The following is a 21,729-nucleotide window of genomic DNA, read 5'->3' on the forward strand; positions in this document are numbered from 1 at the left end:
CATGATTTTTGTGGTACTGCCTAAAACACGCTGTACAATATGACGGCAGTTTATTTTGTTTCAATGCAAAAACCGTATGAATTCATATGTGCCGTTTAAAGTTATCCAGATCCTACATTTACTCAGTCCAGTTTTGTGTGATGGACAGCAGTAACCCAATCTAAAATGTGAACCTCAATGGGTCTACAATGTCTGATTCCAGATGACGTAGATTTCTATCCTCCCCCCTCCCCATAATTGGGAAATACCGAATAATGCATGTACTGTAAAATGGGGCTTTCTAAACTGGTGCCTGGAATCAGTAACAATGGCTGAGGGGAGGACCAAGAAACTGAACTGGCAAAACTGGTGTTTTGCAGATAAACAGTAAACTCAGCAGGGAAGGAGGTGTCTGCCAGTCTTTGATGGGGCTGCGTGATGCTTGAAAGAACACCATTTGGAACTGCAGTGAAAACCCACAACAAATCTTAATCAGTTCGCCAGCTCTATGAGGCGTCGAATCCAACAGTATAATTCAGTCTACTGGGCCAGGAACCAGGTTTGCCCCAGAGTGGTGAACAAATCGGAGTACAGAGCTCGAGGGCAGATATTCTATGAACCTCCAAGTAAGCGAAGCTACTTCCGCCAGCCTATCGTTCAGGGAGAGCGGAACGCCGCCGGGCACGCTAGACACTCCCGCAGTTCCCCACCAGAGCGCCCATCTCATCTCAAGCAGCCACGGAGCCGGTGGAAAAGGCGAGGAAGGGGGGCGCCGCCACCGCAAGCAGTGACATCTCGGATCCGGCAGACACCGACGTGAGGGGGACACGCCTTCCCCTACGTTCGCGGATGCGGCAACATGCGCTGGTCTTGCTTCTGTTTCTTCCCCCGCCCCGCTTCCCTGCATTGCAATCGGAAATGAACAGCTGTGAGGTTTTTTTGTGCGCCCCTCCCGCTTTTCGCGTTTCTAGGACGCAAACTAGAAGAGCAACGCCATTCCCTTTCGCCCACTTCTACTCCGGCTGGTGTATTCTTCCTTTTCTTGGCTGGCCCCGATGCGTAAATAGGAGCCGGAAGTGCGGCTCGAATCCCCTTGACAACCGCTCTTGCTCTCCCCTCCGCCCCTTTCCCATACACGTGCGTTGGCCTCAAACGGTAAACATGTCACACTTCCTTCCAACTCGAGCGCTGACGTAGGAGGGCCTAGCGCCGGAACCCGGAAGTGATGGCGAAAAAAAGAAAAGGTGTGAGGGGGAGGGCAGGCGCTCTTGTTGATATTTATTTTTTTTTAAAAAGGCTCCGACTTTTACGGCCCATTGGAGCGGTGGCGGCTGAACAAAGGGGGTGTGTGCGCGCGCGCCTTTGAGGCGACCGTTTTTTGCCACTCTCGTGGCGTGTATGGGGGGGGGGGTGTCAGAAGATAAACTCCTCCCCCTACTCGCACTGTGCGAGTTCAGGGGGGTTTTCGAGGGGCGGGAGACCCTGGTGTTGCTTGCCTGCGAGGATAGTAAAAGCGGTGAGGGCTGCGATGTGCTCTTATTTCCCCTCCCCCTTAGGAGAGATCCTGTTGCTTGCTTCTTTTTCTGACTCCCTATTTTTAGATGCCAGACAGAGGGCAGGGTGTGTAGTGTGCATGTATGAACATACTTGCGATTGTGGAACTACATAGGCGATAGGAAGGTGGTTAGAATGCTGAAGTGATAAAAAGTGCGATTTACCACTTTAGGCTGGAGGAGAGAGAACCCATATTGAACACTCCAGTGGGTTTAAAAAAGATCCCTTCAAACAGACAATTATAAATCTTGGAGGAAAAAAGTAAGATACTTCGGTTGGAAGTGTAGCAGGTCTCCATAACTATCTGGCACTTACCTTTCAACCCTGCCTCTTTCTGCTTTGTGTGTAATTTAAGCCTTAAATATGGTGCAGTTGAGAATAACTTACCTGTGGGTGTAATTTGTGGTCGGCATGATGACAATTGAACTAGGTTAACTAATCTGCACATGCCATATGGCTGTGCCAGAGATACCTAGTTCTCATAAGAGCTGCACTAGTGTGCTAACATTGTTCACATACAGGCTACGTGCCCAGTTTGGATTATGTTCTGTTTTTGTGCATCTCCACACTGGTAAGTGCTTGCTTGCTGAGCCTCATATTTCAGTTGAAACATATTCTGATGCTTTAAAATAAAGTTTAGGGCAATGTATTTACAAATTCACCTTAGTAGACTTATTTATCTAATATATTTTTATTCCATCAAGGTCGCCCTGCAAGTTTTCTGACAGAGTGGGAACTGGAACCGTGATCTCCCTGACTCTAGTCTGACAGTAAGCACTGCTCTACAGTGGCTCTCTGCGTAGCTTTGAAGCTGGATTCTAAATAGGATATTGAATGTCAGGTTGCAAGCCTTGGCATACTTGGGAATGAGCTGTAAGTCATTTATGTCAATAGAGCAAAGATGCACAAACTTTTGGAGCTTGTGGGCATTGGAGTTCTAACACACGGGGTGGTGGGTGTAACTGCTGTAGGAGGCATCTTCAGTCATGTAGAGGAGATCTTTATGCTGTAGTGACAACTGCTGTCAAAGCAAGGTTTCAACAAAAATTGTGCAGCCAATCAGAAGCCTTGCTGGACAAAATTCCCAGTTAACTACATCACTTTTTAAAAACACTTGAGAGCACCAGGAAAGTTGTTGGTAGGTACCATGGCACCCACAGGCACCGCATTGGGTATCTGTACAGTAGTCCTTCGTTCCTAGTTGTGTGTTTTAGCGTTGCAGCCTCAATGCTGCAAGTATGCTTTTTGCATGCAAAAACTCTTACAGTAAACTATGTTTAAAGTTCCATAGAATAACCATAGTAGCCAATTGAAATAAACGCTTCTGTCTTAAAAAAAAGATCTGTGATTGTATAGACAGATTTTATAAATATAGCGGAAGTAGTAATATATAGGAAAGGATTCCAAATCTCAGACAAAGTGTATGGAAAACTTTATTTTGCATACACACAAAACTGCCGTATAACGGTTAACCATCAGTATTGCCTACTATGTCCGGCTCTCAAGGTCTCAGGTAGATGCCTTTCATATCACCTGGTGTTTTATCTTTTTTAAACGAGCTGCACAAGTGTGTTAGGAGATGAACCTAAGATTTTTTGCTTGTAAAGTGGATGCGCTGCCTCTGAGTAGGAGTTCCTCCTTTTGCTTGTTTGGTATTGAAACATTAAGTCTTGCATTGTTTATCTGTGTTTGTTTGTACTACAGGTCATAACTTCTAGCATCATGAATTGAAGCAACATTCCATTTGAAAGTCTTTTGATTACATATGAAGTTCCTGATTTTAAAGTGGCACAACTGCAATGAAGAAAAGAAGAAAGTTCACTTCAAATCTAGTTGACAAAATACGCTGTGATCACCAGAAGAAATCTTCAAATAAGATTCTTGTAGCAGACTCTGAACAAGAAACTGTTGTTGATTCTGCAGAGGTTGCTGCTGCAGGTGAGCTTGCATGTTCCAAAGAACTATCTCCGTCACAAGATCAAAGAGAGCTTTTAAGTTCCCTGCAATATAACAGAAATCTTCTCAAATACTTAAATGATGATCGGCAGAAACAGCCAACTTTTTGTGATCTTCTCATAATTGTTGATGGAAAAGAATTCAGTGCCCACAAAGTAGTTGTTGCTGTTGGAAGTAGTTATTTTCATGCTTACTTGAGCAAAAATCCAAGAACAGATGTAATTACCTTGGATCATGTAACTCATTCAGTATTCCATCATCTTCTTGAGTTTCTGTACACATCTGAGTTTTTTGTGTATAAAAAGGAAATCCCCTTAGTTTTAGAGGCAGCCAAGTTTTTAGATATTATTGATGCGGTTAAACTTCTGAATGGTGAAGATGTTTCTAATTCACAGTCTGAGAAGACTGAGAGCCCATCACGGGTACAAACATCCAGTGAATTGACTCATAAAGTTGCAAGCAATCACCAGTGTGCTTTGTGCAATCGGAACTTCTGTTACAAGAAATCCTTGGAAAATCACTTGTTCAGAGCCCACAAATCCTTTACCCGAGAAAAAGAAGATGGCCTAAAAATGGTTGAGAGGGCAGATATTTCTACAAGAAGGTCAATGCGAAACCGCAAGTGTCCAGCTAAGTTTGAGCAGAGTGACAATGAAAGTGAGGAAGCATCTGATAGCTATCTTGATAAAGATGCTCCTGGCAAGGAAAGCAGTGAGTCTGAAGACAGCGGGAGTGAGTATAATACTGATGATGGCAGGAAGGAACAAGACACGTCTGGAGATGATACTGGGTCTGAAGAGCAAAGTGAAAAAGAACAGGAAGAAGATGGTCAAGAACCAGATAGCCTGGCAGGAAAAATTCCTGAAAGCACTCTGTCAACATATATCCCAGTGATCGTGCAGAACAGTAACAAAAAATGTTTGCGGTGTCCTAAGTGCGATAAAACATTTGATCGAGCAGGTAAGAAAATATTTTTCTTTTTGCTGAGCATTTTGTGTGTATGTGTTTGCGTGCCTTGAAGTCATGGTGACTTCTGGTGGCCCCTGGTGGGGCTAGAACGTTTCAGAGAGGTGGCTAGATATTTCCTGCCTCTCCATCCCAGATCTGATATTCCTTGGAGGTCTCTCTTCCAAATACTTGCCAGGGTCAGACTTGCCTGGGCGATCCAGGTCAGGGCAAAAGGTAATATTTTTCCTTTCCCTTGCAATCTGATGTCCAGTTGGTAAACAGACTAGTGACTGTGCTTTGCCTGATAGTTCTCTCTTCGTCCTTGAGGAGGTAATTGTGCCTATAAAGAAATAGTTGCATGACACTCTGCAAAAGCAGGTCCCAAATGTTAACATGCGTGTGAATGTAACAACACAGAATACAAACATTAATGTTCATGGGCTAATGAAGCTGGAACCTTGCAGAGCCGTGTTTCTTCTAAGTTCTGTTATTAAGTCCTGCAGTAACTTAAACCAGGTTTTATTGCTTTTTAAGTTCTTGCATTTAAAATGTATACAAACATGACATAGGAAGAGAATGCACATTCTTCTGTCATTCAGAGAGAACAGATGTGTTATCTTTAGAGCTTTACACATTAATGTCAGCATGCAGGTGTTCTAAATATTGGTTTTCAGCTACTGGGTTAAAGAATTTCTAGTGGTACTACAGCTATTTTTTGGAGGGGGGGGGAGGAGGAGAGAGTGAGGAAAGTAAAAATTTACAAGGTTGAAGAGGAAAGAAAGAAAGGGATGGTCTCCTTCAAAGTCTGATTGAGCTACTCTGTGGCTTAAATACAGTCATCTGTGGGTACACGTGAGAGTGACATCAATCTCTCATGTTGGCTGGGAACAGCCAAATAGGTGCTGGACATGTGGGATTGCAGCCACTGGAAAATCTTGTGGAAGGAGCTGGCATATTAGCTCACTGTTTGTCTTGAAAATCGTCTCTGTGAGTCAAGAGACAAAATACAGTGTGATGTAGCGCCAAAGGAAAATTTGGTTAAATGCCCACTTTCAATGGAGTTTTGAGTCAGTGGAGGATGAGGTGATTTTATTTGATTCCATCTCGTCAGTGCAACACCTCATGTTGTAGTGTGTTTTGTTTGTGAGACTCTTCCAATACTCAAAAGAGGATTTTTTGAGAATAGCTGGGTGCTTGGGGAAGGTTGGGAAACATCCTTGGTTAATTTTTTCTGCTGGATCCAGTTTATGACTGCTTCATCTTACATAGGTAACCAGCTGTTGCAGTCACATTAATTCTGAGGGCTGTGTGTTCATCTTCCCTATGGAAAGAGAAAGTTCATGTCTCGGGCTCATCTGAGTGCAAGCTGTAGTAGCTCTGCATGCTTCCATGGCTGATCAGCATCCCAATCCCTAAGCACCTATCATTAAGGCAATAGTAATATGTAAGATTACAAGGGGATTGTAGGCTGAGGTTAAAAGTGAGTTTTTATTCTGGAGAGTTTTAAGGGCACTGGTTTCAGTTGCTGGCACGGGGTTAGCAATGTGTACTTTGGCATTAGATGAGAACGGTCAGGTTCAGGGATCTAGGAGCAGAGAAGCTGTCTGAGAATGATTGATGATTGGCTATTAGAAGGGGTATTAACATGGCTCTTGCTTGCACTTTGCCATCATTAGCAGCTTTTAGTCGCTGTAAGTCTTCTAGGTATGTGCTGCTGATATGAGGTCATGTGCTGCCGATATGAGGTCATGTGGCGTGGATGGTGGTAGTACCCAGTCATAGTTCAAACAGTGTTCAGTTAGCTCTGCTCGCTAGGGAAAGAAGCACAAATTGTGATCCTTCCAAGTAAAGGGGGATAATGCTTTGGATCCTGTGACTGTTAAAGTGGAATGTTTTCCCCCACTTTCTCTTTACAATAGTTTTCTGTGGAACCCCTCGCACCCCCCCCCCAAAAAAAGATACGCTTGGGGTCTCTGAGGACAAAAATAGTACTCAGCATGGAGGTGGGCTTCAGTGTTGATGTGGAATCAGACATCTCACATCCATCTTCTTTTTTAATAGTGATACTGCTTATTATGACAAGCTTACCAATGGAGGTAGTTTTGGCCAGTCCTCTTCTTTGTTCAACAAGTGGCCTATATGTACTTGGCTGTTGTAGTATTTTGTCCATGAGGTTCCTGTTATCCTCAGCAGTGTCTTTCTTAAAAATGTAAAGGACTTATATGAGGAAAGGCAAGGCTAAGAAAGATCCACTATACAAATGACTTCCACTTGCAAGCCATAGGATGCAGTGTTATGTCTGGATGTCCTGTAATTACTTCACATTTGTTGTATACTTTCTATAAAATGGTTATGTCTGGAAAAGGCCTCTGAATTGTAATAAAACCTGTAAATTATGCATGGCAAGACTGAATGGCAGAGTGCTTTTACCAGTGTGGTTTGCTGGCTGGTTGTTGAATAATTTAATGCAAGTGGTTTGTTTTGCAGGGAAATATGAGAGCCATACTCGTGTGCATACTGGTGAGAAGCCTTTTGAGTGTGACATCTGTCATCAGCGCTATTCGACCAAATCCAACTTAACAGTTCACAGAAAAAAACACAATAATGAAGTAGAATTTCATAAAAAAGAACACAAATGTGAATACTGTAATAAACTGCATGCTACCAAAAAGACTTTGGTTAAACATGTGAAAAGGCAAGTATGGGTGACTCTTGGTTGATTATTTGTGTACTTTGGTGTCTGTTTCATTATATTAAAAAAGTGTATCTTTCTGTGTTGATACAATTGTCCTATAGAAACAAGTTTTGTATAAATGACGTTCACTATTGAGCCTCTGTACACACTTCTGTGAAATACTATTACATTGGCTTTGAAGTACTTTCTTTGTTTAACCAGTTCATGTTCACTTGGCTGTGGCAAAGTGACATATATGTGTATGGAGCTAAATGGAACTAGAACAAAATGTATGCAGTGAGAGTTGTGTTTTTGGAGAAAGGGAATAATAGTTAATGAGTGGAAAGCATTTATTTCTGGCACCCAGACCTAGTACTTAAATTATTAACCCTTTGGGAACAGAGACAGATACTGATGTAATTGCGGTAAACTACCCTGAGTCCATGCAATAAATAGTGGCTTGTCTCCAACAAGCTCAACTCACGGAGCTGACTTTTAATCGAAGGACTTTCCCACTGCATTTCACTGAGCACTTGGGAGTTTTAATGATTTATTTAACACATTTCTACTCCTTTTGATGCAACTCATGGTACCCAGGGGCGTGGACATGAAAACTTATCAAACATTAAAAACAACATTGTGTACCAACTGAACCTTTTGGATAGCTTTCAAGGGCAGCCGCATGTTGAGTTATTTGGTTAAAATTTGAATTTTAAATTTTATTATTTTGGGGGGGGGGTAGTGAATCCTCAGAAACAGCACATGGTGCAAAATGAGGGTCAGCAGTGAAAGGGAAAGAAGTGGTGACAAATTCTGCATCCTCTTAATTCTTCTTCTAACTGCATGATTGTAGACAAGCCACTATAAATAAGGAATTATTTTCCCTCAAAATAAAAGGGAAGATAACTCAAATTGACCTTACAATGTATATAGTGCTAAGTGCAGTGTCCTTGAGTCATCTTACTTTGTAAATGGGATATAGGTGGGCACATGCATCCAAATTAATTTGTGAATGTTGCTTAATAATTGCAGGAACCATCCTGTAATACTCATTTCTGGGTACATGTAAAATTGAAACCTGTGCTGGCCTGTATGTTGAACAAATTTCATCTGCAGTCAGAATGGAAATTTTCAGGCAAGACAACCAGACTTGAGACCAAATACTTGCAGTTTAACATTAGAACAGCTGAAGTCATATATATTGTTCTTTCTCTTATGCTAGATATATAAAAAATATATGTAATCTGTGGCTTGCATGCAATATATGATTCAGCAAAGAGATAGTACCTGTGATTATCTCTTATTTTAGCATACTCTGAACTGTTCTGAAATTTGGATACTGGTGAACATTTCTGCTTTCAGAGTAGCTTAATATTCCTCTGTACACAGTAATATGATGGATGGATGCTATGCAGTTCATATATGGAATTTATAGATATATTTGCCATGCAGTACTTGATTGCATCTTGCTTAAAGATTGTTTTCATGTTTCCTATAAAATTACTCTTCCTTATTCAGGTAGTAACATAATAGCACTGCCAAGATTTTATTGCTGTTTTAGAATAGTACTGTCTCTTATTTTCCAGTTCTCTCAAGAGAGAACTAAAGTCTCTGGCACTTCAGAGTTGCTTGTTGTTATGAAATGTTTTTGTTTGTTGGTCCTTGTATATCATGGCTGTGATCTATCTGCTTGGATGATTTAAGAGGAGTGTTTGACTATGCAGTAGAAACTGTAGAATCCCAATATAGCAATACTATGTGGAAATATTTATCTCAGATTTCAAGAACAACTAGAAGGAGATTCCAAAATCTTCAAAGAAATTCCTGGGAACTTTTAAAAACTCTGCAATCAGAGCATGAGATTCCCATCATATATGCTTCAAAGCAAAATTCATTGATTTCATTGGGCTGAGCAGTATGATCCTGTCCATAGTTACTCTAAATTGATTTACAACCTTTTGATGGGGAGAATGGAAAGGAGAATTCCAGTTTTCTATAGAAAATTACTTATTATGAACTTGAGTACAGGATAGCTGAAACTGATGTTTGGGCAAAAGTGTTCTTTTAGCTGATTATATTTTGAGAAAAGGGGTATATTGCAGGAGGATAATACAGTTTGGTTGATTTGGTAAAACTGGAAGACAGGGTTGATGCTGTAACCTTATCAATGGCTTTTCTAACAAAGAGTATAATATTTTAGATGTGAATATGAATCAAGCGTCACATTTTGTTTTCTTTATTTGTAGCAAAGAGAGGAGAAAGGTTACTGTTAATAGTAACATAATTTAGCTCTGCCGTTCTTACGTTATATATTTATTTGCTATGCTATATGCCCTAAAGAATTACTACTTTCTCACAATTTTTTCCTAGGTTCCATCCTGAGAATGCACAAGAATTTTTCTCCATCAAGAAAAAGAAAAGCGAAGGCTGGAAATGTGATGTAAGCATACCATCCATTTCACCAGAAAGTTTTTGGCACTTCAAAGTTGCCTCTTACTGTCAAAAGTTTTTGTTTATAGTTTCTTAAATACTGTGACTGAGATTCTGTAAGCTGCTTTGGATGATGAAATTGCTGGTAGCATGATATGGGGACCTGCAATGGGAAGAGCTTTTAGGAACTAGAGTGTAGGCAAAAATGTTATTCCATTCTCAAATGGTGCATTTTCAGATTTATGAGTTTTCCTGTTAATACTGCATAAACTCATTCAGAAGCTAATAGTTAGGTGCAGGATTACAGTTCAAAGATTTAAAAATCAAACAAGTTTATGTAAAAGCTGCCATGTAGTGTGGTTTGTTCAGTAGCGTGAATGGATAAATCAATAAAAATGATAGGACAGGGGTGTCAAATATTTGGCCTGGGGGCCAAATCAAGCCTCTGAGGGTTCTTATCAGGCCTGCGAGCAAGTCTGCTTTCATCTACCTCTTTCTTGCCAACTTCTGTGTCACAGCTTGCTTTGCCAGTCTTGCTCATTTGCACAGGAGCTACAGAGCAAAGCCTCTATTTTCTCCATTGGCTGAGACTCCTCTCTTGGGGAGGGAAGGGGGAAGGAATAGCTTGCTTTTCCAGCTCTCTCAATTACACAGCACAGCTACTGAGCCAAGCCTCTTTTCCTTCTACTGGCTGAGGCTCTGCCCCTCCTCATCTCCTAGGACGGAGGGAAAGAGCCAGAGCTTCTTTTGCCTAGTTCTCTCGAGCACACAGGAAAGATACAAAATCTTTAATTTTACTTTTCTGTGTCCTTTATGACGTTTCTATCTCTGCTACCTGACATTACGTTTTATGACATACATGGCCTAACCCGACAAGGTCTCATTTATGTCACATCTGGCCCTCACAACAAATGAGTTTGACACCCCTGCAGGAGTAGTAATTGAGATACTAGGTGATCAGTCCTTTTTGTGGAAAATGTTGCAAAAGCCTGCAAAAATAGGAATCACTGGGAAGAGAGTAATCTGTAATTAATTAGTTGTTCTATAACGAGTGTAGGACAGTTTCAGAAGGATCATATTTTGGCAGATGTATTTATCACCTGTTAGTTCTCTTTAATAAGACATGTTCCAGTGGATATTTACAGTTAACTTCTGGCTGTTTTGTATAGATTTGCAGTAAATCATTCACTCGAAGGCCTCATTTGGAAGAACACATGATTCTTCACACTCAGAACAAGCCTTTCAAGTGTACCTATTGTGAAGAGCACTTTAAGTCTCGTTTTGCTAGGCTGAAACATCAAGAAAAGTTCCATCTTGGTATGAAGAAAAATTATTCTGATAGAAACGATTCAATATGCGTATTTTGTTCATTACATACACGCTGAAGTTGATGTGCTTGGAGACTTTCAGTAATACCAACTACTTTTTTTGTTATTACTCTGTGAGCACTGTGTGTTGGCGTTTGTTGGGCTCCCCCCTCAGTACTTGTTTCAATGCTTCATCAAAGTCAAAAGTTTGATGTACACAGTTGTGGTTTTTAATATTTTCTCTCCATCTCCCATGTTCCAGTTGGGGGAGAGGAGCTGGAAAATCTTCAGATTGAGCAGAAAACACTAGATTGTGGTTATGCACTTTGGTTTGTACATACTTGGACAGGTGCCTGAAGCAGATTCAAGTCAATTTAATGAACAATAAAAGCAAACTAGCACAAAAAGCAGTAAAAATAGCTATAACATCCAATATTTCCTTTAAAGCTTTGAAATTAAGGCAACTATAACCAGCTGTAAAATAGTGAAAACAACAGTAACAGTAGCTTTATCATGTGAATTGGGAGGGGTCTGCTTGTGGGGCAGTTCCCTTTTTGCACCATGAGCTGTGCACAGACCTTTGGAAAGTGGAACACTTCTTAAGAACACTTTGCTGGCAATATGTAAGTAGACCAGTTTAGGATTACTCCAAGTTTTACTGTCAGAGTCTGCAAGATTTGCATAATGCTATGTTTAAGCACTGATTGATTCAGGCATTTTAAATAAATGTGGAGGAAGATTGTCAGAATTTCTGTTCTGGTAGGAATACTGCTAGTTCTGTTTCTGTGCAAATGGACTATTTTTGGTAAGAACTGTGCACTTCATTGGTTCAAGTCAGATATTTTTTACTTACAAAAGATCTGAAAGGATTATGGTCATACTAGACCAGTGAGTAAAAGAACCCCATGGTGCAGAGTGGTAAGTTGCAGTACTGCAGTCGAAGCTCTGCTCATGACCTGAGTTCGATCCCAGCAGAAGATGGGTTCAGGTAGCTGGCTCAAGGTTGACTCAGTCTTCCATCCTTCTGAGGTCGGTAAAATGAGTACCCAGCTTGCTGGGGGTAAAGTGTAGATGACTGGGGAGGGCAATGCCAAACCACCCCATAAAAGTCTGCCAAGAAAGTGTTGTGATGTGACGTCTCCCCATGGGTCGGTAATGACTCGGTGCTTGCACAGGGGACTACCTTTACCCTTTAGACCAGTGAGATGAAATTGAGATTTTCCAGCTTGAAGTTTAAACCAGGAGTACTTGATTCGAGATGCACTGTGTCATCTTCACTCTACCTCTGCTGCCTTGTGTCTTGCATGTTGGGGTTGGAGTGTACTAAATGGTATGCTCCTCAGTAGTATTTAACTAGGTATAGTCAATACTGTATGGCAGTTTATTTCATAGAGCAGTGCAGGCCATGCTTGTCAAAGCACAGGAATATGCAAGATCTGTATTTTTTGGAAAATATTAGATTATTGCAAGGCTTTCCTCTTTCAAGTTTATACTGTTGCACCCCAGATATTGTGGTCAGCTAGGGAAAAATATGCTTGTTCACTTGCAGCAATGCAGTTTGTCTTCCTGCCTCTTCTCAGGACCTTTTCCATGTGATATTTGCGGTCGTCAGTTTAATGACACAGGAAATCTAAAACGCCATATTGAATGTACTCATGGTGGAAAGAGAAAATGGACCTGTTTTATTTGTGGAAAATCAGTAAGGGAACGGTAAGTGGTAAAATATATTTTAAGCAAGTTCATATGTAGCACCATATAAAACGTTTATTGTTATTTATTTATTTGGTTCCATTTGTATCCTGCCCTCCCCACTGAAGTGGTTCAGGGTGGAGAACAGGCCAGTAGGCAATTAAAATATTAAAAATCGATTAAATAATTACAAAAACAATACAAGATGCTATATTAATTATGGTGATATACTGTTTTTTTATATTAGTGAAATCTGTACCATAATTACAAGGTTATTGTATATGATATTTTAGTCAGGTTGATGTCTTATGAGTCTGGGAGGGGCAGCTGTAGTTCCTTGTCTGAATTAATTCAGGATATAAGTTAACTGGACTCACTTAAAATGGCTCTTGGCTCTGAATCACTACTCCCCTAGTGATTTCCTGTCAATAATTTGAAAATAGTAGTTTTTGTCATATAGGTCTCTGCTCAAAGACAATTCAAAGACTTCAGTTAGTACAGGATACCACAGCTAGGATATTATCAGGAGTTAGACAGAGCATGTATATCACTCCCACTCTGCAGTCACTCCATCCGCTGCCCATCAGTTACCAGGCTCAGTTTTGAAGGTATTAGCATATTAAGCTTTTAATGGCCTTGGTCCCTCATATCTGCAGGACCACCTCTCTCTCTGTGTTCTGCTGTGACCCCATAGGTGCCACCCTGCAAATAGGTAAAACCAGTAATGATACATACTTGTGCATTCTTGGTTGACCCCCCCCCCCCCCCCCCCCTTATGGAATGATCTCTCTAATGAGGTTAGAAAGGCTCCTGCTCTCCTGGCTTTCCATAAACTATGCAAAATGGAATTATTCAAGAAGGCTTTTTTGGAATGTACTGTAAATAGGCTTGTACTGTAATGAAATGGTTCAGAAAGTTGTATTGGTAAAGAGATAGGGACTGTATTGCTGCCTTTCACTGTACATGTGCTCCAACTATGTAGCTTCTTTATCATTTAACGTGTTGTGTTTAAATGCTTATCCTTTATTTCAGGTTTGTTTTAGATTTGTGCTTGTTTTCAGGTTTCTGTAGTGCAGATCCTTTTGCACAGTTGTGCTGTTCATTGGGTATCCCATCCTGTGGACTGTATCTGCCTTGAGTCTCAGCGAGAAAGGTGGACTATAAGAACATAAATAAAATCTATTAACATAACAATCAAACTTCACACTTCTTTACACAACACAAGAGTTCCTAAGATTTGTTTCTCAGTAGTGTAACTAAGAAATAAAAACCAGGATGAGGCAATACTAATGGTCACATTTCTTTACAGGTTTAGCTGTTGCTCTTTTGGTATCCTTGAGTGTCTCTGGCATAATTTCCTGTTGATCTTGATTGATAATAGTTCTGGGGAAAACTACTTCAAATTCAAAAATCAGTTTTATTTACAAGTGTCAATGGGTAGTACCTTTGCAGTCAGTTTAGGTGAAACACTGTATCTAGGCCATCCAACCTGTGTTCAAAGTATAAAGATGCAAATAGTCTAAATACCCAGCTATCTTACATGCCTTGTATTACTAACCTGTTGACCAAGGCCAACAGTATTTAATACCCAGCCATGAGGCAAATGAAAACATACATCTGATATTGAGAACCACAGCAAAATGCTTTACTAAATTCCTTGACATGCTTGTGTTCAGAATGGAAGGGGAAGTAATGGGTGCCAGGTAGGGGGATCAGTGGAACACCTCCAGCCCCTTGCCTTTGGTCTCCCACTGCTGCACAGTCATCTGGGGAACCGGGGGGGGGGGGGGACACAATAACCTTAAAATGGCATTATAAAATGTCGCCCTGAGTTTTTTTCAGATGTTAGTAGATATGGTCTGATCAGTGGGTTCCCTGAATATCAGAGCTGATAACATTATCATGGCATTTTGAGCATTTGAGAATTTGAGGGATTGCTACAGCATTGCAGCAAAGCCATGTGATGAATGAATTTAATGTTGTGACCATAGGACATAACATAACCAATGCCATGTGATGCTTGGCCTCACCCTCAAAAGCTTCTAGAGTTTGACAGCCATTGGCTGGAAACCCAAGTGCCAGATTAGACAATGGGGAAGGTGGGAAGATTACCTGAGTGGCAAGCCTTATTAACAAAGGTGAGGAAATAGCTGATGGCCCTGGCTTCACTTGTGATTAGGTTTTCAGGGAACTCTGCATTTTAAGGCAAATTCTTGGATAGTTTAAGGAGCAGGTTATTCTTCTGTAAATCTCAATAATTAATCTTGGTAACTGTTGAAGTCTCAGGAAGCTAAGGAATGAAGTCATGTTCGGATCCCCAGAGGAACCTGGCTACTTGGTCATGAATTTAGTATGCTGATTACCTGTAGCCTGATATTAATTTCTCAGCTTTAGTATCAAACATGGAGTGTCTTTTGCAATCTTAGACAGTGTATGGCCTGAGAAGTCAGGAAGGTGATCCAGAAACTTATAAAGAACATAAATGCTTATCAGTAATAACTCATCCTGGTTTTTATTTCTTACTGAGAAACAAATCTTAGGAACTGTTGTGTTGTGTAAAGAAGTGTGAAGTTTGATTGTGATGTTATAGATTTTATTTATGTTCTTTATCGTCCAGGGCTGTTTGGGGATTACAGTATTTTATGTGTTATATGTGGCCCCTGGGCCATAATTTGCCTGTAGGAGGTCTAAAGTCTAACAACGACGATTTTAGGGCTTCAGCCTTATAATTCTGCCGAACCAAAACTGTTTAAAAGGGCTTAGAAGGCATATAGGTTCATGTGAATAGCCAAGCATTAGTTAAAAAGTTCCTAATAGTTTATTTTCTCCCCAGAACAACTTTGAAAGAACACTTGAGAATCCACAGTGGAGAGAGGCCCCATCTTTGTAGCATTTGTGGGCAGAGTTTTCGTCATGGAAGTTCATACAGGTAACAAAGCATGTATTTTATTTTTTCCCTTTTAAATAAGAAATTTATTTAAAAATAGTGTTATACAAAACATTCAATACAGCATAGGAGGTATCACATAAAATGCAAGAACAAATGATAAAGACACATAAGTGGAACCTAAATATGTTAATTAAAATGTAAAGTCAAACCACACATCATAACAAAAGTTGGATGATCTTTCTATTTTTAACATTCACGAAAAGCATTCAATCAGTCTTCAACTTAAATGAGATTTAAAACATGAGGAAAAAGAGAATGGGAAAAGAAGTAGGATAAGAGAAAAAGTTAAAGGGGAAATTAAAATATATAGAATTGTTGATACCCACTCCTGTGCCTGGGAAAGATAGTATTTTATTATTTATGCTGTTCTCTTAGTGATACTGTGGTGTTAGGAAAATGTTCTGTGATGTGCATCTTTTGCGGTTAGCAAAAATCAGCAGCTAACCTTTCTGGCTTATACAACTCACTAGGATTGATGGTGCTTATAATAATTCTTAAGAGTGGGTTTTTTTTAACATAGTGTAAAAAGAATTTCGGTTGACATATAAAAAAACTACTTTTGGGTCTGAGATGTTGTTCCAGTTTTTTTATATGTCAACCGAAATTCTTTTTACACTATGTTAAAAAAAACCCACTCTTAAGCCAGAAAGGTTTATTGCATCTCATCCACTGGCATTTTACAGCATTGCTTAGTTACAGTTCTGATCATAAATACACCAATATCGATTACCAGTACAGAATTAAAAGTTGTATATTAATTAATACAGACTTCATCTACGAGTTCACCATGATGACAAAAGGTATGAATGTGAAGAATGTGGAAAGACATTTATTCGCCATGACCATCTAACAAAGCACAAAAAGATACACTCAGGTAAGGAATGATGTTTTAGTTTTCTCATTCAGACTACCTGAGAATGTGTATTTCTGTTTTTTTAGGCTGTCTTTTATCATATTATCATATTGTAGTCTCTCATTACTATGTGATAATTTCTTTAAAATGGTTTTATTCTGTGTAAGAAAACGCAAAGCAGGAAAACTCAAAACTCAAAAGTTAAAACAAGAACTCATTAGACCACATTTAAAACGTCAAAATGAAGAGCCTTCAAACCAGTTCAGTGACCCTGGGTACACTCATAAATAACTCACTTTGTACAGCTTCCTAAGAAACACTAAAGTAGGTGTCTTCCTATCAGACTTTGGGAGGTGGTTCCATTATATGGGGAAGCCACAGTAAAAGCCAAAAACTGGACAGTGCTAATCTGTAAGGGCAAGCAGATCCTGTTGGGATGAGTGAAGCGAATGCATGGATTCATATGGGGAGAAATACTCCTTGTGGTACGAGGTATGCAGACTGTGAAAGATTTGAAAGGTCGACTAGCACCTGGATGCGGACTCTAAAACAAATGGACAGCCAGCCTACGAATTTCAAAATATTTGGGAGGTACAGAAGAGGGCAACCAAGAGGATCAGGGGAGATTGAGCAGCTTTGTATGAGGAAAGGCTGAAGAGTCTTGAGACTTTTCAGTTTAGAAAAGAGATGACTAAGGAGAACATGATAGAGGTTTATAAAATTATGCATGAGGTAGAGAGAGTGGACAAAAAACTCCCTCCCCTCTGCTAAAGTACTAGAACTCAAAGGCATCCAATGAAGTTGATGGGCAGTAGATTCAGGATGGACAAAGAACTTGCTCAAAAAAGGGTAGCTCAATTCTGTCTCCCCTCCCCCCCCAGCAGCATTAGTAGGTAGCAACACCTCTGCGTTCAGTTTCATGTATTTCTCTTACTGTGCACAGAGACAGTAGATGTTGGGAGTCTTTATTTAAAGAAATGTGAAGCTGGGTGTCATAAGCATACTGATGTTAGCCTATTCAGACTTTTGGTTAATCTCATTCAATGCTCATCTTTTTATAATATGCACATTTAAGAGCCATTTGTTTCTACTATGTTAAGACAGGGAGCTCAGATTGTGAGAACGGCATGTGTGTATGTACAAACTCTCCCTCTTAAGTCGCAGGGAGTTATTGAATCCAACCTATTATGCTAAGGAGAAAATACAAAGGAGTGGGATTATTTAGATTAAGTTTCAGACACAAGGCTGCCAATTATAACAATACATGACGTTATTCCTTTGAAACAATTTGGCTGTTTTTGTGATCGAGCAGTGGGAAATTTAATGGCATGTGATACTATCAGCTGCATGTGGGAATTACATTTTTGTTCTTTAAAACTTTTCTAGTAATGTTGGACCAGTTTGCTTGTTTTTTATGCTCTTTATTTATTAAGAGTTTTCTACCCATAAACCAAAATCCTAGAAGAACTAATACTAACCAATGAGAGCAAGTAGTTATTGCACAAGAAAAACTAAGACTTAAAAAAAGAGTCTTTTGTTTGGTAGAACTTCTATTCTACAGGTGATTGCTTTGAACAGTAGAGACTATGTTTTGGTATATGTTTACCTGCAGAGATACAAAAGTGCTCATGGCTGGTTGTATTTTAGAGACAGTTGTTTTGATTTTCATCGTCAGCACTTGTTACATTTTATTAAAATAATTCTGATTCTAGTATTGGCTTTCTCAGGGGAAAAGGCACATCAGTGTGAAGAATGTGGAAAATGTTTTGGTCGAAGAGATCACCTCACTGTTCATTATAAAAGTGTTCATCTAGGTGAAAAGGTGTGGCAAAAGTAAGTTTAGCTCAGTTCTGAAACATGTTCATATTTTGGCCAAAGGTTGTTTTCAATTTGGATGTGAGTTCTTTGCTGTATTCATTATAATTTTATTCCAAGATGAATTTAAAGCAAAAAACTAGTGGCTTTTAAAGAATATGGAATAGCGTAGGGTTTTATGTGTGTGTAAATAGGATTTTTGCTGATTTTTTTCATCATTTTGACACTACTATTATTAGTGTCATTATTATTATTATTAAACTTATTATTATTATGATTATTACTAGCACAAATTCCTACTACCAAAATATATTACAAATTATGAAGTAAACATATGTATTTTTTATAGCAGTTTGGTCAGATCTTTAGTGGAATAAATTGTATTTTCACATGCAGAATAAAATATAGATTAGCAGCAGCTTTCCAGCTCATTATGTAGAAAAATATTAATGGAATTTTCATTAACACTAAGGAAATTGACCTAAAAAAATTCTTAGCTATGCTACTTCTTCAAATCTTAGTGCCCTTGTAGAAAATATTTTTTTTTCTTTTTTAAGATTTTTGATGATTATGAGGACATTGGAATTAGCTCAGTATCTCCAAAGGACTAAAAATATATTGCTGTTTGCAAATAATCCCTAATTTTTGTAGTGGGAAAAATCTGTCTAGATTTCTATTCTTCATGAAAAGATTAAAATGGTTAGAATAATAATTTAAGACATTTACCAGTGGACAGTATTTAAAAATGAAGCAAATTGAAAGATTGGGTTGTAATAGTGATCTAATTCATTCGAGCATTGGAAATATTCTCATATCCACAGGAGTGAGATTGGCAGTTTATCTTTTAATGCTGCTCTGTTTTGTTTTTTTCTTTTGCAGATACAAAGCAACATTTCATCAGTGTGAAGTCTGCAAGAAAGTCTTTAAGGGGAAATCAAGTTTGGAAATGCATTTTAGGACACATTCAGGTAAAAGCATCTGAAAACTTCTAAGTTTTGCATTTATTTTTATTATTATGTTAATTTTTAGTCTGCCCTATCCCACAAGTGGGCTCAGGGCGGATCATTTAGGATAGAGCACTGAGCACTTTGTACATATCTGGCCTTTCCAGTGACTATGTAGTTGTTCATGTAGGGAGTATCCTTCTACCTGTAGTCTCTACTAGTATAATACGGGAAACTGATTATTGTAAAATAGAGTTCATAGTATCAGATTTGAGCGATTGTGGCTAACAGTGGTTACAGTAAAATATTCCACTGTTTCTCTTTTCTCTATAGCAAAATTTGTGATTATTTTTTGTCTAGCTTACAAATCAGTTTCTCAGTCACTGACAGAATTATTAAAGAGACTCTTATTTCAAGAGAATGCCATATTTTAAATGGCTAATGCTTTTTTTTGTATATGCATGCTAGGTATTGTGGAGCATCACTTATTACAATATTTACATATATAACAAGCACACCAAGAACCTAATTGCAATCTGTGTAACAGATAATTTGCTGTATTAATGTTGACCTTTCATCACAGGTGAGAAACCCTATAAATGTCAAGTTTGCAACCAGTCCTTCAGGATTAAGAAGACATTAACTAAACACATGGTCATTCATTCAGACGCTCGCCCTTTTAATTGCCAATACTGCAATGCTACATTTAAACGAAAGGACAAGCTGAAATATCATACTGACCATGTGCATGGGGGAAAATCCACAGAGGATTCACCAAGCCCTCTGTCAGAAGAAAAAACAGACTCTCTGCCAACACAGTACACAGCTGATGACAAGACTTTCCAAAGTGAGGCTAAACCATTCATGGAACAGACCAAGGTTTATCAAGCAGAAACCAAAAGCATGCTGCAGAATGTTCCCTCAGACGTATGTCTACCAGTGACACTGGTACCAGTTCAAATACATGACAACACTCAAACGGATCTTGTACAGCATGCTGCCGCTCTCACACCCTCGCCTCCCAATATTCTTCCTCCACAGGCCCCTCCAACTGATTATCAGCGAGCAACGGATCTGGCTTTTCTAGAAAAATACACACTTACCCCACAGCCGGCAAACATAGTTCATCCAGTCAGACCTGAGCAAATGTTGGATCCCAGAGAACCATCGTACCTTGGGACGCTGCTGGGTCTTGATACAGCTTCAGCAGTGCAGAATATTTCAAGTAATGAGCATTCATGATCATGGGGCTGTTGCATTCCACTGGTCTTATTAACACTTAGCTGTCAGAAGGCTAAACATCATATTTTCCTTGGCCTCCTCAGGTTTCTGAGAATGCTGAGCATAAAGGAAAGCAAGCTTTTTATGTAATGGTGAGCATTCAGCATTTTATTGCATATTCAGAATATGTTCATCATGTTTCTTTCCATAGATATTTTAAAGACTTCACATCTCTTTAAAAAGGTACTGGTTTCCGGAAATCTGAATCAGTTTTCTAATAACTGTCCGGTCTCTATTCAATAGTAGCTGTTCAGTCTTAGCATTTAATATTCCTGATTCACTTTTCTCATACAAAATCATTCTACGAAATTTAAGGATGAAAACCACTTATGCTGAACTTTATATTGTAGTTTAGTTTCAGCCCAACAAATGGCAGTTTAATTTGTGAACGTTGTTTGTACCTTGGTGTCAGGATTTGAAAAAGTGGACACAGCCTACCTACTATTGTGTGTTCAGTGGGAGTGGTGTTGTTGGCTTCAGTGGGTACAGGATTGCATTTAAAATTAATAGTCTAGTTTCTTGCTTGCTTAAACCTAATTTCTTTCCATTGACAAAGGGGCCTTGAACCATGTGGAAATCTAGTCCTTGGGGTCATAACCGATGTCATCATTTAACTCTGCAGGAAACAGACTAGTTGAAATTTTAATTTCTTTGCTCCTATTACTATGGGTTGGCTGTAACTAAATAAAAGGGCTTTTTAATTTAAAAAAATACATAAAGGCAAGACAAAAATACGTTTCTATAAACAGTTTCCAAATAACTAAAAACAAAGTCTATATGCAGTTGCGTTCAAATATTGATAGAGTTCTTAGGTCCTCAATGCATTGATTTTCTGGAGGTGGGCTTTTTAAAAAAAATCCTATTTAGTTGCCCGCTTTTTTCTGTTTTTTTAAAAAGTAATAATACTATTGGTTAGCTGAGAAGAACTACTTGAGGAGTGGATCTTTTCTATCTTTCTTTTTTCTTTTTGTCGTTTCCATGCCATCAGAAATGCAGAGGGAAATCCTGGATAACTGGGGGGAAATCCTGGACAACTTGGATGAACCAAAGTGCCTACTGCTTCACGCAAGGGCTGTTTTGGATCCGACCCTCCCATCTAGACCATAAAGAAATCTGACAGACTGATATGTTAACACTCTAAGCCTGAGTTTGATAAAGAACAACTGGCTACTTTGAGAGTATGTAAATTAAATTTCTGAGGCAAGACTCTAGCCTCATTCACGTCTTAAACTTGCTTGCTGCTGCTCATAAATCCAACAGTGTCCATTGTTCAGGACTAATACATGGTTGTTTCACATGTACAACTTTAAATAGGATTCTTGCATCTTTAGCAAAAGGCCGGGCATGGT

General features: G+C 39.2%; 1 protein-coding gene across 1 annotated transcript; it reads left to right on the forward strand.

Annotated features, from left to right (window-relative positions):
* Positions 1-1,256: 1,256 nt before the first annotated feature.
* ZBTB41 (zinc finger and BTB domain containing 41) lies at positions 1,257-20,812 on the forward strand. Its single transcript, XM_060232360.1, has 12 exons — positions 1,257-1,495; positions 2,238-2,406; positions 3,238-4,449; positions 6,925-7,132; positions 9,482-9,551; positions 10,711-10,858; positions 12,429-12,558; positions 15,371-15,466; positions 16,255-16,361; positions 18,068-18,173; positions 19,035-19,123; positions 19,683-20,812. The coding sequence occupies exons 3-12, from the start codon at positions 3,333-3,335 to the stop codon at positions 20,339-20,341; spliced, it is 2,730 nt and encodes a 909-aa protein (XP_060088343.1). The 5' UTR covers positions 1,257-1,495; positions 2,238-2,406; positions 3,238-3,332; the 3' UTR covers positions 20,342-20,812.
* Positions 20,813-21,729: the final 917 nt, after the last annotated feature.

Source organism: Heteronotia binoei, chromosome 2 (assembly GCF_032191835.1).
Source record: "Heteronotia binoei isolate CCM8104 ecotype False Entrance Well chromosome 2, APGP_CSIRO_Hbin_v1, whole genome shotgun sequence".
Taxonomy (NCBI): Eukaryota; Metazoa; Chordata; class Lepidosauria; order Squamata; family Gekkonidae; genus Heteronotia; species Heteronotia binoei.

Excerpts from the sequence above, each read along its gene's own strand:
- ZBTB41 (XM_060232360.1), top strand. The coding sequence starts at position 3,333 with ATGAAGAAAAGAAGAAAGTTCACTTCAAATCTAGTTGACAAAATACGC. Across the intron at positions 9,552-10,710 it reads GCGAAGGCTGGAAATGTGAT|ATTTGCAGTAAATCATTCAC; the intron begins GTAAGCATACCA and ends TGTTTTGTATAG. Across the intron at positions 10,859-12,428 it reads TCAAGAAAAGTTCCATCTTG|GACCTTTTCCATGTGATATT; the intron begins GTATGAAGAAAA and ends GCCTCTTCTCAG.